This window comes from Cupressus sempervirens, chromosome 7 (genome assembly GCF_028749045.1).
Source record: "Cupressus sempervirens isolate cs-2001-9-10 chromosome 7, ASM2874904v1, whole genome shotgun sequence".
Lineage (NCBI taxonomy): Eukaryota > Viridiplantae > Streptophyta > Pinopsida > Cupressales > Cupressaceae > Cupressus > Cupressus sempervirens.
In genome coordinates, this window is record NC_143124.1 from 925,954,667 (window position 1) to 925,972,531 (window position 17,865).

The 17,865-nt window shown below is 35.5% G+C and overlaps 1 protein-coding gene across 2 annotated transcripts in view; it reads left to right on the forward strand.

The window, feature by feature from the left end:
- LOC149550583 (protein DJ-1 homolog B-like) overlaps positions 1-13,591 on the forward strand; it is a 58,013-nt gene extending 44,422 nt beyond the window's left edge. For both annotated transcript variants that reach the window (XM_089793569.1, XM_089793570.1), the window contains exons 6-8: positions 12,059-12,259; positions 12,775-12,915; positions 13,043-13,591. In XM_089793569.1, the coding sequence (XP_089649695.1) occupies positions 12,059-12,259; positions 12,775-12,915; positions 13,043-13,249 (549 nt within the window). In that variant the 3' untranslated portion in view covers positions 13,250-13,591. The remainder of the gene's footprint in view (positions 1-12,058; positions 12,260-12,774; positions 12,916-13,042) is intronic.
- The last annotated feature ends 4,274 nt before the right edge of the window (positions 13,592-17,865 follow it).

Sequence of the window (17,865 nt, forward strand, 5' to 3'; positions counted from 1 at the left end):
TTTTGTTCTGTTGTAAGGGAACTTAACACACTAATGATAGGTAGATGGCACTGCTTGCATATCATGAATCCATGGTCTACCAAGTAAAATATTGTACACAAGGGGTCCAACATCAACTATTTAGAATAAAATATCTTTTTCGACAAGACCAACCCTAATGGGAAGGACGGCCAACCCCTTTGAACTTCTTTGTGCCTCATCATAGGCTTTGATAATAATCTTCCTTTTGGTATCAATAACTTGTTCAGAATAATCAAACTCCTAGCCAATAATGAGATATGAGCAAAAATGTATGTCCATGCTGAAAATCAAACCCTGCTGGAAATGTCCAAATAAGCCCAACTTGAAGTAGTTGAATACCACTTCCAAAGTGCAACCCTTCAAAGGATATTTCACCTCCTCAGTAATGCAAATCCTTAGGAGACTTTGTTCCTAACGATCAAATGACAATTTGCAGACCAAGATGGCGCCACAAATGCTCAAAGAGAAAAGTAGTGTAAACTCAAGTCATGGGATGTCCAAATGAGAGGCCAAGCACTCTATTTATACACTTTTCTAAGAAGCCACTAAGAACTTCTAGAAGCATCCATAAAATTATTCTTATGAAATCCCTTTGAAATGCACTTTTATATAAAAAGTAACTTTATAAAATAAAAAATGCAACTCAACTCAAAATTATAATATTTTGGCCCTGCATAACACATTAAATAAAATTATGATAAACCCATCTCTCTCCAAGAGCAAATAAGACCATCCAGTCCCCAAATAATCATTAGAATGACTCTTCCACCAAAAACATCTGCCTACGAGAGTTCATGATAAGCAAATTCACTGAAAAATAACATGTCACTAAAAAGGGGACATGACAGTCTTGAGTCACCAGGATCCCAAATAAAACTCACAGGCAAAATAACTAAATTATTATCAAACCTCCCTTTCACTACACTGTCGTTAAGCATCCGTTGTGCTACTCTGATATAAACATTGTCATAGCCTTTAATAGGATCCCAAGGACATAAATTGATGAAATCTTTCAAGCCATTATGCTCAAAAATCTCTTTGGGTATGGTCATGCACACAAACGTCGATGTTGGCACAAACTTAGCAACTGACACAATCACAATGACAACTATTATATTCCTAACATATGAAACCTTGATGAAGAGAGCTTCGGTGGTGAGAATATTAGCGAAGGGGGGCTCGGTCATGAGTACCTCGGCGATAAGAGCTTCGGTGAAGGGTGCCACGATGATGGGAGCCTTAGCAAAGAGTACCTTAATGAAGGGAGCCTCGATGGAGAGTAACTTAGCGAATGGAACTGCGACCATGAGTACCTCAGAGAAGGGAGCCTTGGCAGAGAAAACCTCGACAGAGAGTTCCTCACCAACAATCAAAATTTTAGTTGCAGATAAAACCTCAGTGCCATACAAAACCCTAGTTGAAGCCTCGATGATGGATAGAGCCTTGACAACAAGCACCATGTCAATGGCAACAAACATAGCTACTGCGAGGGACGCAACCACAATGACATACACACAATGGTGACGGAGACAGCCATGATGACGTCAATGGGCTCAACTACGACAACAGATACAAACTTGACGACAGATATAGACTCCATGTTGGTGACGGAGACAACGACGCTGACAAACACAACGATGGTGACGGATGTGATGAAGGATTCGACATTAGACACAGTGGCGGTGACAACAATGAACACAATGAAGATGACGGACATGGTGACTGTGATGGTGACGAACATGATGATGGACTCGGCAACAAACATGGCAGTGGTGACGACAACGAATACAATGACGATGACGAATATGGTGACGATGACAATAGATACAATGACGGTGATGGACACGAACTTGACGACGGACACAGACTCGACATCGGTGACGGACACAACAACGATGATGACACAATGACAATGATGGACCTGACAATGGACTCGACAACAAACACGACGACAGTGACGAAAATAGACAAGGCGACAGTGACAACAACGGACACAATGACGCTAACAGACACGGCGATGGCGACAGATACAACCATAGTGATGGACATACAACTTCGGCAACAGACATGACCACAATAATGGACATAGCTTTAGAGACAGACACACAACCTCAACAACAAACATGACCTCAGTAATAGACGCATCCTCGGGAACTGATAGTACTTCCTTGACAGATAGTGCCTCGACAACAGGCACAACCTCAGGCACAACTTCGGTGGTGGGCACAACTTGATTCGTCCATGTCTTCACAAGATCAATGCAAATAACATCATCATTTTTTGGGTGTTCTCCCCATGTTGGTGTAGTAGAAAGATTTAGCAAATCCTCCTCGAACAGCCCTGTAATCATGCCTTCCTTCTCCTCAAGTAATGCATCACCATTATCATTGTCATCCATTTTCTCCCACTTGTGCAAATGAGAAATTAATTTTTCTTCACAATGCTTGAAAGCATTGCCGACCAATCTATATGTTGCTATAGAAGGGATACATTCTAGATTACGAACAACCATAACATAGATGTGATGGGTTGGGATATTTCATCCATCTCTTCAATGCACGAAATCATAAGACTCTCTATAGCAACTGAAATCTTAGTACCGTGATCTTCCTTGATGGTGACCAAGAAGTGATGAAACATATCATGGACCAAATTTTGCAATTCGAGATCTAAGAGGAGGCTACTTTGACATTTGCACAATTCTCCAATATTGTAGATCTCCTACCAAAAGGATCACTATTGAAGTCATCAAGACTCTGAAAGTTGTCAATTATCAAATGCAATATCTCTATCATGGTGTTATCATCATACGGTGCTTTAGGAGCCGAAATTCTCAAGACCTCATTGAGACAAGCTGCAACTGCCAATCTTTTATCCTTGTCCCGGTGTCCCAAAAGCCTAGGTTGACTTAAGGCATTATTAAGCAGCGAGAGAATTCTTTGTATAAATCTTGAAGGTAATTGGTTCACCTTATACAATCTTTCAATATATCTAAATGGAAGATCAACACCCTCGCTGAGCTCTTTGCCAATCTTTTGTAGTGCCTTCAACCACCACTCTGCATCGCTGTTCGGCACCATAGTGTGATCCAAATACCAAAATCTCTCAATCATCCCAGCAAGTTGGCAAGATCACCAACTCTGATACCGCTGTAATGTTTCGTTCTAGAGTTGCTTTATGAAGTCCTGTACGGAGCCCTTTTCCATGTTTTCCTTTTCACTTTATTTTCTAGCTTTCTAGCACATCCCATAGTATGCTTCAGGTAGTCTGGTTGTGTGCTCTAGGTAGTATCCCTAGGTGCTTCGGGTAGCTAGTGCTTTAAGTAGTTTTCCCTCAGTGCTTTGGGTAGTCTTTCTTTATGCTTCAAGTAGTCTTCCTTAGTGCTTCGGGTAGTCCTTTTCAATGCTTCAGTAGTCTTCCTCAATGCTTCGGGTAGCCAATGCTTCAGGTAGTCTTTCTTTATGCTTTAGGTAGTCTTCCTCAATGCTTTGGGTAGTCCTTTTAATGCTTCGGTAGTCTTCCTTAATGCTTCGAGTAGCCAGTGCTTCAGGTAGTTCTCCTTTAGTCCTTCAAGTGGCCAATGCTTTAGGTAGTTCTCCTTTAGTGCTTCGGGTAGTTTGTATAGTTTAGATCAAAAAGACAATGTGGCCGTACGGCTTAAAGGTGATGAGAGGTGTCTGTACGCCTAGTTGGAGATGGTCGTGCGGTATGGAGCAAGATGGTTGTACAGTATGCAAATGGTTGTACGGTTTGTGTGCAACATAGGCAGTCGTATTTATTGATTGAATTGTCAGTACAGTTTGAAATGCAGCTGCACAGTGAAGTTTGGGAGTTGTGCGGATGGGTACGGAAGTCAAAGAGTTGTCGGGGTGATGGGTTGAGCTGCACTTTGAGATGCCAGAACAAAGTGAATATATATTTGCTAGAAGTGCCAATTAATGCCAATACAAATTTTGAAGTCCAATCACATATATATATAGATATATGTATTTGCAAACAAAGATGGTGCGTGGAATTGCGAGATCCGAGCAAGTAATACAGAGATGAAGTAGGGTGAGGGTTGAATCCCACCATAACCGGATTAGACAAGTAGGGAAGATCTGAGTTTGTAGTATAAATAAATAATCCAAATCACATGACAATTACTACCTACATGTCATGCGTAAATACCCTTTGAAGGAACTCCCGAGGGTTTACAGAGATAGCCAACGGCAACACCTAGAGAAACATTTAAAATAAAAATGGGTCCAAGATATACTAAATCAATCGGAACCACAAATACAAATATTATTAACTTGGGCCCCATATTAATTAATTAAAGTAATTAATAAAGGTCCTTTTATTATATTATTTAAAATTTGGGACCAATTAATTAATTAATTTAATTAGCTGATAGGCTATTATAGGTGGGCTTTTCATAGAAACCTGTCCATTTGGAAAACCAGACATTATAGGTGGTATTTTGGTAATAGACACCAAACATGAATAATATATAATAAACGTGTTAACCATGTGGAACGTAAAATAATAATAAAAAACGAATTACTTGTCAAACAATAAATTCAAGCAATAACTATTTGTTGGTTTACAGTTACATCCCATGGTTTTACAATTACCTATCAATCAATATAAAATTCATGCAGCCACCGCAAAATCAAATTCAAATCAAAATAAAATCTTATGCAAATCAAATCAGATCTCCTTGATGAAATAAAATCTTTATTGCTGCAAATTAAATAAGACTTGCGGTTTTGATCAGCCATGAAGATTCTTATAGATTTTCCACAAATATTTATTCTTCTGATCTAGGCTTTACCTTCCATAATTTTATTTTTTATTATTCTTTTACTTACAGAAAGAATTCCATCAGAGATGAATGAGTTTGTCTTGTGTTCAGTTCTCCAGCCACCAATTGATTTGGGTTTCAATGTGGAGTATTGTCCCCATGAATGCACAGCAACACTTTGCATGCACGCACTATGATCCATCAGCCCCTTGCTCTGGCATGGAGGTTTTTTGATTTTACCCCCCCTCTATCCGAATTGGTTGTCGTTTCTTAATTCCACGTTTCTGGTTCAGTCTTCCAATCTATTGCAGCATCAGTCTATCCTTCGATCAGTAGGTGTTTGTCTGGCAATGAGAGAGATGAAACCATTGGACTTATCCGGTAGAGACCCATCTTTACCTTCCTTCTTAGAGGATCAATGTGGAAACTACCTTGCCCGAGCAAGTGAAGAAACAAGCAATAGACATGGCACCGCCTGAGAGTAGAGGAGGTGTTCATGTGCGTGTAGGGGGGCCTCTTCTAAGGCCGGGAGCTAGTAGCCTCTCCCCAAGCGAAGGGGCCCCAAACGCGCCTACTTGGTGATAGGTACGGAGTGACTGATCGGGCACCTCCTCTGCAATGTAGCTGGGTGTCCTTCAAACAATTGTTTGCATGCAGGGGTAGGCTATTTCCAGAACAGAGCATCGGAGACGAACTGTAATGGGTTGGACGGATCAGTTGGGCATTCTTTCTCATCTTACAAATTGGGGGCTTTCATTCTCCTTTCGCCTGAGCCTCCTACGCTACCCAACTGCAATGGCCTATGCTTCCATTTTTGGTTTTGTGGCTTCTTTTGTATTTTCTCTCATGGTTTCTTGACAAGTTATGTTTGGGACATTTCTTAGTTGGTAGCCAAGGTTGTGACTGAACACAAGTTAAATGCATTGTCTTGTTTGTAGACGTGTATGTATTTTTTTCAAATCCATTTGCTAATACACGATACAACTAGTTTTTTAAGGTAGATGCATAATAAGTGGGATAAATTTGAAATGGGATAAATTTGAAAAAAACATGTATACGGTTCCATAGGCTGGCTCATCTCAATGATTCTACAATTAAGTAAAAATCTAATTTAATCTTATTATAATCCATAAGAGAAGGCCTCGTGGGCGAAATAGATCTGCAAATCTGGTATAGATCTTCAAATCTGGCTAGACAAATCTTGTCGGACTTTTTCATGCGACAAGAATCCAATTCACCTTGTGTTGCTTCAGATGAATGATGTTGCCTCTAATTAGTGTATTCCTCTAGGAATTATCTTTTCTTATTGGTTATCCCAATTGGAACATAATGCATTTAATATGATGTGGCAGTAGGGAATAAAGAATTTGATCTCTTTACGTGGCAACATTGTGGTATGCATTTGGAACAAAATAATTTTTGTTTTAACTTTCTTGGTTGTTGATTGATCCATTTGTGCAAAAAGTACTATTTTCTTTTTTTGGTTAGCGGCTATAAGAGGGTGAACATAACGAGTTGTAGGCAAATGTTTTAAAGTGGTGCTTGCCATCAAATGGGCTCTTCGAGATTTTTGAGCACATCAATGGTCATTTTTATGATAATTGTGTTTAATTTAAATTCATTTGTATATTTTATTTTTATGGACAGGCTAAGTTTATCACTCAAAAGTAATTCAACAAAGTAATTGAAATCATGACATCTTGTGGCTTCATATACGGAAAACCACCATATTTTTCATCATATTTGGGGTTCTCTAAAATACGAGAGTTCATTTACTTTGAGGTATTAGATTCAAAAAGTAAATGATAAAACTAATTCATTCTACTTATTTTATTTGTTGTTTTGAATTTGAAGTTTAAGAAGTTTAATTTTGGGTACATTATTACACAATTTAATTACCAATATAGGGATTCTTCATTCATGATAATTTATCAAGGGAAGAAAGAAAGCCAACTCATAGAGTTTTTGTCCTCATTTAACATGATTGCAATGAACTATCCCAAGCAATAAGAAGGGTGTCCCCTACTCTTGCTTGATAAAAAAATACTATATATTGCTAATGCATTATAAAAGAGGAGGGTGGCTATTATGTTGGCTAGGGAAAATGCAAAATGCTACAGTTCTTTTCCCTTTTCCATTCCTTTCTGTGCTTTCCATCCTATTGTATCACCTTTTTATATTTCTATTGTGATAAGTGACTCAGTTCCTAGGCATGTTTCACATGCTTAAGATTGTCCCTCAACTTAGAACATTCCAATTTATAGAATTTTAAAGTATAAAACAATTGGCAATTTTTTTGTTAATCTCTTTCACTCAATATAGAGGAAGACTGAAAAAATTATTAATTTTAATATATTATTTGGACATTGAAATCACACTTCTTAAAAACTATTGATAACCAACACATTGGTGGCAAGCTGAACAGTAATTTTTTTCCATAGCACAATCTAAGCACGATATGACCTTTTGATTATATTTAGATTCTATTAGTGTGGGAAATAGATTGTCAGTCATTCATTTCTTTGTTCTCCAATCTCAATAATATCATTTTCAGCAATGGACATGATAAAAATGGACATGCATGCTCTAATAGTATTGTTTCTCTTTGCATATAGCATTTGTAGAAATTAGAGAAGTCTCTTCTCACAAGAAATATTATAATTTGTTGACAGTATGTCCCTCAAATTTATAACTATTTTTTTATATGAATCTCATGAGTATTAATGTGATATTCTGATGTTTTGGTCTTGGTTGTCTAGCAAAGAAACAATATTTGATCACAACATACCAAAAGAACAAAGAATAAAAGAATCCTCAAACTTTAGAGGCACATTGTTTAGAAGGAAGTAGAGGATGGTACATTCATTATACCTCTAGAAATAATTTAAAGGTTACCCCCCTTGAATTTCATCATCGATTTCTTTTTAAAATATTATTTTTGCATCCATTTTGATCTATATACATTATAGAAGTTGAAAGAAATTGTGTACTGCCCACATTGATATTTAGCCACTCTTCTTTTTAGAAAAATGAAATGTGCACATTCGAATGGCATGTTTTATGTTTACATTAACCTTGAAAAGTGCTGAAATATTTAAGGTTGTGGTAAGGAGAACTTAAGGGCTTAAAAGATGTTACTTTGATGAACCTATGAAAGTCTCATTATCCTCCGTTGGGAGAGAACCACTTGTTGAAGCCTCTCCACCCGCATATGCTCCAATGTTTTCTAGACCTTTTAAATTTATGTGATTCCAAGTGGCATACATTTTCTATTTGCTTTGAAAATTAATAAAGTAGTCAGAAGTAAACATACATTGTACACAACTCACAACCATGCAACAAATTGTTGACACTATTTAATTAACCTGACAATAAACAATTTCTTGGTGCTTAGGAAGGAGTTTCTTTTAAGTGCTATTAAGTAAAGAGATTACCGTGTGAATGAAGCATAATGAATAAGAAGTAAAAACATCACAATAGCAAAGCACAACTCAAGATACTCCATGTAACCCAATATGGGAGCTATTTCTACAGGAGTAGAGCATTTTCCCTTAACAATTTCAAGGTCTGACAGGCCTTTGTGAGGCGTTCAGTACTTAAGAAGGTATCCTAATTTGCACAAGACTTGCAGGAATGCATCTTCAGCTGCTCACAACTCCATAGCACACTCTACATCTAGAATTGGATAATGAAGAAGAAGATGAAGGCTTAGATGAATCGCTGCAGTGACCCTGAGAGCTTATTCAGATGAGAATGCCTATGAACAAGAAACCCTAAAGACTAAAAAATAAAAGCGATGACATTTTAACTATTCCCCTTCTCCTTTGACTGCCATGGGCAAACATCTAATTGCAAAGCCAACACGACAAGTTCAAGATTGCCATGAGACCAGCAAACCGTGTGATGTCCCCATCGATAAGATCCATATAATTAAATAAATAATAATAATATAATATTAATAATGGTATAGTATATTAATATGGCAATTAAATATCATATTAAGTGATAAAATATAATATTCAGATTAATAATGTAAATACATAAAGTAGATACATTATGTATTATATGTATTAGTATTAATATTAATATAAGAAATATAATTTATATTAATAATATAATATATAATTAATATTCATTATGCGAGGACATGAACCTAAGAATGCATATATCTAGAATATTAAATATTGAGAAAGGGAATCATTGAAAAATTATGAAGAAATGTAGAAGGAAAAAGGAGATATTTGGTCTATAAAACGAATTGTCGACAAATATATATTAAATAGTTTAATGTCCCAGCAAGGGACATTACAAATGGTATCAGAGCCTCGATCTTGCTATCCTATAAAGTTTGTGCAAAAATTACAAAAATTACAAAAGTTTTAACTAGAGAGGTGTATCTTGCTAACCTATAAGGCTTTGTTATTACTAGAAGGCCTTATTATTTCAGTATTGGATGATTTCATTGCTCACAAGAGGTATGACACATTAAACATTGACGAAACCTGATAGAAAGGATCAGATAGATATACTTATCATTGTTAATTTGATAATGTTATAAGGATTCTCAAATTTGATTCCAAGGATTTTGAGAAACAAAATGATGACAAGATATGTGCCATAATTAAAAATGCTCGGCTCCACTTGGATGCTCGTCTTGACTGTTTGGAGATTAATGTCACATTGGATTAGACGAAGGCTTCCAATTTGAAAAAGCTAAAGAGCAGGTAAGGTGAATGGATCTTATTAATCTTTACAGAGACCCAAAGAGGATGACTAGTGCTTCTAAAATGGTGAAGATTGGCAATTCTATTTTCAGATGTCAAAACCTTAGTTCCCTAAGTGTGAGTTTTGTCAGATTCCCACGAATAATGGTAGGGTTTTTCGAAATCTAAAAACACTTTATTGTTTCCATATTTTGAATATGGATGACATCATTGAAGGATTCACTGACCTATGCCCTAATCTTCGAAATTTGTTGATTAGTGGTGGTTTTGGGTATTAAAGGTTGAAAATAAGTTCTTCCAATCTGATGTACCTCAGTGTAGGACGTAGAGCCCTACTTTCTCACTACGGATAGCTTCCCCTATGTTGACAGAAATCAGCTTCTTGGATATTGAGGAATACTTTGGGCTTAAATGGGACATAGTAACACAAAATTCAAAATATAAATTATTGAATGGGACACAACCCTTCCTACGGCCACATAAGCACATACGGGCGCAATGTTATTAATCCACGCCATCATATTTATAAAGGTCAGGACTGTCCATTAAAGCATCGAAGATCTTAGATTGATTATCATTGAGGGATTCATGATTGATTATCATTGGAGGTTCTGACTGAATAGCTCCATCATTGAACAGCAAGTAGTGGTACAATATGGGTGATCAGGTAGCCAAATCACATACTAAATTGCTTATAAAACTATATCACTTAAAGAAAACATTTCCGAGGACTTATTATAAGTCGGGTTTGAGGGACCCACCAAACTTAAGGTATGTCATATGCCCATTTTAATTAATATGAAACCATAATTCCTTCCGACCTATGTAATTAGATAAATCACAAATTTGAGAGAGATGTATAACTATAAATTTAATTAAACTATAACAATTCATGATTGAACCCATATGACCATTGTGTTAGTCACATGGTGGATAGGGAGTATGCAGAGGGTGAGGAGTAAATCGGTCGCATTGGGGCATAGGAATCCCAATATGGATTTTAAGATTCGAGGGAGCCCCAAGTTGAGCGTGCCCAAACTCGAGCAATAGTAAACCTTCCATCCATAATGAAACTAAACATATACATAGTGGGTAGGGAGTGTGCATAGGGGCAAGAGTAAATCGGCCGCGTTGGGGTGAGAGAATCCCAATATGGATTAAAGATCTGAGGGAGCCCCAAGCTGAGCATGTCCAACCTCGAGAAGCAGTAAATCTACCATCCACGTCAAAAGTAAGCATGTTCCTAGTGGGTAGGGAGTGTGCACAGGGTGAGGAGTAAATCGGTTGTGTTGGGGCGAGAGAATCCCAATATGGATTAAAAATCTGAGGGAGCTCCAAGCTGAGCGTGTCCAACTTCAAGCAGTAGTAAATCTACCATCCACTATGGAATGAAACACCCTATCATATTACTTGCCATAGAAAAGTTGTTAAAAATATGTATTTTCAAGAACCTTTGATTTTGAGATAGGAGAAAGGAGCACGACATTCACGATCAAAGTGGTAAAACATTTCCTTACCTTTTCTTATTTCAATTTGTAAGCAAGATTCTAACATGTATACTATGTGTCTACATCGTGTCTTCATGCATTAATATGTTTGCTTCGTGTCTTCAGGCATTCGTGTGTCTACTTCGTGTTTGCATCGCGTCTTCATGCATTAATGTGTCTACTTTGTGTCTTCATTCATATGTTCTTTCATTGGTTGCTAACATGCAAACTTTGCAAGTGCTTAACACATATGCAGGGAAAAGAATGAATTTGAGTTATAAATTGCTTGAGGACAAGCAAAAGCAAATTTGAGAGGGGAGGATTGTGATGTCCCCATCGATAAGATCCATATAATTAAATAAATAATAATAATATAATATTAATAGTGGTATAGTATATTAATATGGCAATTAAATATCATATTAAGTGATAAAATATAATATTCAGATTAATAATATAAATACATTATGTATTATATGTATTAGTCTTAATATCAATATAAGAAATATAATTTATATTAATAATATAATATATAATTTATATTAATAATATAATATATAATTAATATAATTATATTATTAATATAACATAATTAATATTCATTATGAGAGGACATGACCCTAAGAATGCATATACATAGAATATTAAATATTGAGAAAGGGAATCATCGAAAAATTATGAAGAAATGAAGAAGGAAAAAGGATATATTTGGTCTGTAAAATGAATCGTCAACAAATATATATTAAATAGTTTAATGTCCCAGCAGGGGACATTACAAACCGCAAACTTTTTGTTTCTGATAGTCTAGTCACTAACATAACTGTATGTTGTTTCTGCTCTGTTTTCCCAGGAACCTTTCTCAATTCGGTACATTAGGTATTTAGGTCACATCATTACCACCTGCAACATCTGTAGACCACATACAACTGCTTCTGGTTACATAGTTTTAATGACTATAGATAGAGAGCCATGGCTTATTTAGACTTTTACCTTCATTTGATTTTAATTTGAAGCAATTTCTACTCTACTGCTTGCTTCAGGTTCTTGTGCCAATTGCTAATGGATCGGAAGAGATGGAAGCTGTTATAATAATTGATGTTTTAAGGAGAGCCAACATACATGTGGTGGTAGCTTCAGTTGAAGAGACATTAGAAATAGTGGCCTCCAGAAAGGTGAAAATTGTTGCAGATAAGCTTATTGAAGAAGCTGCAACATCAGCATATGACTTGATTGTTCTTCCGGTAAAAATCTACATGCGGATTGTTTTCTTAACAAGGCATTTTAACCTTTAGTTTCTTTTGCACATGCATAGATTGCTCTGTATTTTCCATTTATGTTTTTTTTAATCATCTTTTGGCATGATAACATTTCATTACTACCATAACCCGTTAAACGCTGGCTCCCTATTGAGGACAGGTTCTAGCTAGCATATTGAAACAGCCTCAAAATAGTTTCTGAATTGGAAAGAGTTAAGCTCCATATGCAGTGGCAATATGTGAAATACGCTCTACAATGCTTTCACTTTTATGTAATTGAAGCTTCATTGTCTAATCAGAGGCATTACCTTCACCAAAATTTCATGTATATGTGCATGAGGCTTTGTGCCGATTAGGAATTGTCGCTATAGCATATGGAAATGGAACCCCAGTAATTCTTCCCACGTGCTACAACTGTATTTCTAGTAGTCTGGGATCCATGGGCCCATCCGTAATACTAGTGATACTATTGCACTAACAAGTTCTTGAATAATTGATAGGGTGGAATGCCAGGAGCTGAAAGGTTAGGCAAGGCACAATCACTGACAAAACTTCTTAGAGAGCAAACAGGGTCGAAAAAGGCATATGGAGCAATTTGTGCATCTCCAGCTGTAGTGTTAGAGGCACATGGATTATTGAAGGTATGTACCAATCACAGTTATCAATTTATTGTGGAATCAAATTTAGGAAGTAAATTAATGCCCCTTTTTAAAAAAATCTTCGTAGATTTGTTTATAGTCATGATATACTGTGTTATGTTGCGAACAGGAAAAGAAGGCCACTGCACATCCGGCATTCTCTCAAAAGCTAGCAGATCAGAGTGCAGTAGAAACACGAGTGGTGATTGATGGTAATTTGATTACAAGCAGAGGGCCGGGAACTGTCATGGAATTTGCGTTGGCCATTGTGGAAAAGATCTTTGGACAGGAAAAAGCAATTAGCATAGCCGAGGCAATGGTCTTCCCATATCCTTAGAATTTGGAGAGTATGCCGCATTTACTTAATGGTACTGTTTGGGGGCATAGTTTTTGCATTGTGTTTCATAGCATATCATTAGTAGTACACTATTATGCATCTCTCATTATGTGTGAGGAGCCTCTGAAATTGTGGAAATGGTTGATGTAACATCTTGTTTTCTTGTTAATATCAGAGTTTTATATATGAACATGTTCTCGTGCCCTGTGATTCTCCAGCATCACTATTGAGTGCGAAGTTAACGCTTCCAATTCCACGAGACTGTTAAAACATTTTATTCCATTGGGCTTGGAACTTGGAGCTCGCATCTTAAATGTTAACCTAGATTTATATATTCTTTCACATGCTCCTCACATAGATTTATATCGCTCATTACGTTGGCCTCGCAATTAAACTTATCGTAACTCTGAACACCGCCGTTTTCTGCCCAGTATTCTCAGCCCTTATATTTTTGTTGGATTTGCAGTCGCATTAGTGATCGTTTATTTGAAGAACGAAGAATATTGCAAATATTTTTTAAGCCTTATATAATATTTATACTTATTCATGACACCAATATTATAATGCATTCTTTTATATTCAAAACTTTGTTTGTTCATAGTTGTGGGCTTATAGGAGTCCGCGCATTGAATTTTATATATTACTTGAATTAGATCTAATTCTATAAAATCTCCAATGCCACCATTTACAATATTGTCAGCCTATAATCTCTCAAATGACTCACCTGCACCATATGTTATGCTCTTGTACGGAGGGTACAACTATATTTTATAGCACCACATGTCTTGTATAGTAATTTTTATAAGGGTGTGTACCTAATGGTAATGTCTGTAATGTAAATATAATCACCGGTAATCTAGTCGATGACAATTTACCTGCCCGTTTGTTTGCTGGAATTAACTTGGAATAAGGAAACGGGAATAGGAAAATTGGAATAAATCTAATTTTGGTCCAATGCAAGAATAAATCTAATTCTTAAAAAAAACTTGGAATTTGATTTATTCTCATTTTGGGCCTAAATTGGAATAGATTTATTCCCGTTTCCTTATTCCAGGTTAATTCCAGCAAATAAACGAGGTAAATAGTAGACGATACCTTAAATGATCTATGGTACTTGGCACCCCTCGACTCCCAACAGTTTTTAAGTATTATATTTGATCGATTCAGAATATAAAGACTATTATTATAATCCAACGTAACACAATAGATCATAGGCGAGACCATAAAAAGAAAACATAAATGAATTTCTATTAATTGGAGACTTATCTTGTGAATTTATATCCAAATGCAAAAATTGTTCCCATAAGAGGACTTTTGAAATTTGAGTAGAAGAATATAACAGACATTCCTGTCGGACATGTTCAGCTGATGATGACATTAGCCAAATATATGTCTTGGGACAGTTTTATGCTACGTAATTATAACTAGCACTTGCACCCAAAGGAGCAAGGGGGTATGCTGAGAGTGGTAAAAGTTACAAGACTATATAAGATGGTTGTCTACATATGTTTTTTAATTAGACATTTAATATAATATGAAAGAAAATTTTAAAGCTTGAAAAATAAATTAAACTTTGTCAATTTGAAATAGTTTCATTTAGTTGCTCTTAAATTCATATATATTTATTACAAAATTAAAATAAATGTGAATAGTTAAATTGGTATGTGTTTTTCCCACAAAGTAAGCTATATTGGATGAAAAATAGTTGATATTTTTAGACACTTTATTGTTTGGAAGTTCGATATATTATATGTAGTACAAGGTAATGGCTAGATTATTTTTGGAATGAGAAGAAATGGATATCAAACTATTATTTGCATCACCACAAGTGACAGACGCGGTAAGGCCAACTTTATGCACTACTTACTTAGAATAATAAACATGTTTATGATGGGTTTTGTAAAGTATGATTCTAATATAATTTGTTTCCATTTTTAGATATACACAATATAGACCAAATAAGAGGACTAATTGACCATTCAAATCAATATGAGTCTTAACATACAAATCCCCATGAGAAAGAAAACACAGTCATACTTCTACGCCCCTCCAAAAGAATGGCCATCTAATGGGACCAATACAAATAATTAACTTTCATAACAATAATCAACATTGAAGGATCAAAATATTATCACTCTTAATGAGAGTTTGAATATATGCAGGGAGAGAAACCATTTTTCTCTAGAACTTAATGCCTTCTATCCCCAAGCCCAATCTAGCCAGCTTATTGACAACCATGTTCCCTTCCCTGTAGGTATGTTGGATAATTGACTCCTCTAGGTGTGAAAATCCTATGGATAGAAAAAATATTGAACACCTCTTAGGAACTCTTCTTATAAAGGTAATTTTGTTTTCATATATTAGCAAATAGGATGTTTGTACCTGTTCTAAAATTTGGACTTGATTTTTTGTTGTGTTGGATGATGTTGTGTTCTTTGATAAATTTATTTACTAATGTTGGCAGTGATGAGTGTTGATTGTGTGAGAAAAGTTGTGGAATTTGTTGGTTTGGGATATGACCGTGTAGGCCTCATTCTTGATGTGTGTATAATTGAAATGCTTAAATGTAGTCAATTAAAAAGTGATGAAGGAAACACACGTAGAGTCATATATAATAAGGGAAAGAATGAGATTTTGCACCTCTCTGCACTATAGTGAGAGTTGTGACAATCGAGACTCTTCCTTTTTCTTTATAAATGTATATGGATTGTTTTTCGTCATTGGATATTAATCAAACGAAAATGGTGGTTCTATATGAAGGTTGTCTAGTGATTTAACTCTTGGTATAATCCTAAAAGTCAAATCTTGTCATTCTATGTTATCAATATCAATGGTTATTTTTTGAAGTGTCAATCCTTAGGATTTATATATGGTGAGTGCGCATGAAATGGATAGTGGTATTTTTCTATGGTTACTAAGGAATGTAGTTAATTTTTTTGGGTTGTAATTATCAAAATCATACAACCACACATAGAGGTGGTTCGAGGGGTTCGCAACCAAGTTTATACACAATATCTACCACCTCCCAATTGATCCATGCACTACTTACTTAGAATAATAAACATGGGTATCACGTGTTTTGTAAAGTATGATTCTAATATAATTTGTTTCCATTTTTAGATATACACAATGTAGACCAAATAAGAGGGACTAATTGACCATTCAAATCAATATGAGTCTTAACATATAAACCCCCATGAGAAAGAAAACAAAGTCATATTTCTATGCCCCTCCAAAAGAATGGCCATCTAATGGGACCAATACAAATAATTAACTTTTATAACAATAATCAACATTGAAGGATCAAAACATTATCACTCTTAATGAGAGTTTGAATGTCTGTAGGGAGAGAAGCCATTTTTCTCTATAATTTAATGTCTTCCATCCCCAAGCCCAATCTAAGCCATGCTCCCTTCTTTGTAGGCATGTTGTATAATTGACTCCTCTAGTTGTGAAAATCATGTGGATAGAAAAAATATTGAACACCTCTTAGGAACTCTTCTTATAAAGGTAAGTTTTTTTCATATACTAGGAAATAGGATGTTTGTACATGTTCTAAAATTTGGACTTGATTTTTTATTGCGTTGGATCATGTTGTGTTCTTTGATAAATTTATTTACTAATGTTGGCAGTGATGAGTGTTGATTGTGTAAGAAAAGTTGTGAAATTTGTTGGTCTGGGATATGACCGTGTAGGCTTTAGTCTTGATGTGTGTATAATTGAAATGCTTAAAAAGTGATGAAGGAAACACACATGGTCATATATAATAAGGGAAAGAATGAGATTTTGTACCCTTTCGCACTATAGTGAGAGTTAAGACAATTGAGACTCTTCCTTTTTCTTTATAAAATTATATGGATTTTTTTCCATCATTGGATATTAATCAAAGGAGAATGGTGGTTCTATATGAAGGTTGTCTAGTGATTTAACTCTTGATATAATCGTAAAAGTCAAATCTTATCATTCTATGTTATCGATATCAATTGTTATTTTTTGTTGAAGTGTCCATCCTTAGGATTTATGTATGGTGAGTGCATATGAAATGGGTAGTGGTATTTTTATATGGTTACTAAGGAATATAGCTATTTTTTTTGGGTTGTAATTATTGAAATTGGACAACCACATATAGAGATGGTTCGAGGGGTTTGTAGCCAAGTGTATACACAATATCTACCACCTCCCAATTGATCCATTTTCATGGCCCATTTGAATCCATAGGTTTTTTATTAACATTGTTCGTTGGCCTCTACATAACAAGAGTTCTTTTGGAAATCAATCAACATCACTGTCAATGTCAACCAGAAGATCGAGTAATTTAAACATTATTTTGCTGTGTAGACCCACTAAATTTTTGCAAGGTAAAGGTGTGTTGACTAGTCCAACACATTTTGTTTAGAAACACTTAGTGTTTTGTTTGTAAAGTGTATAGACTTATTTCTACGATTTGGGTTCTATTAGATAATTGTTTTGTTTTGTAGTAGTTTTTGTTTTAATTTATGTAATCTAATAAAAATAGTGGCTGTATTTTTTTCTACATGGTTAAGAGTCTTGTTTGATAACGGATGACTATTTGATGAATTTTTGTAAAAAATGATAAAATTGGATTGCATTTATTG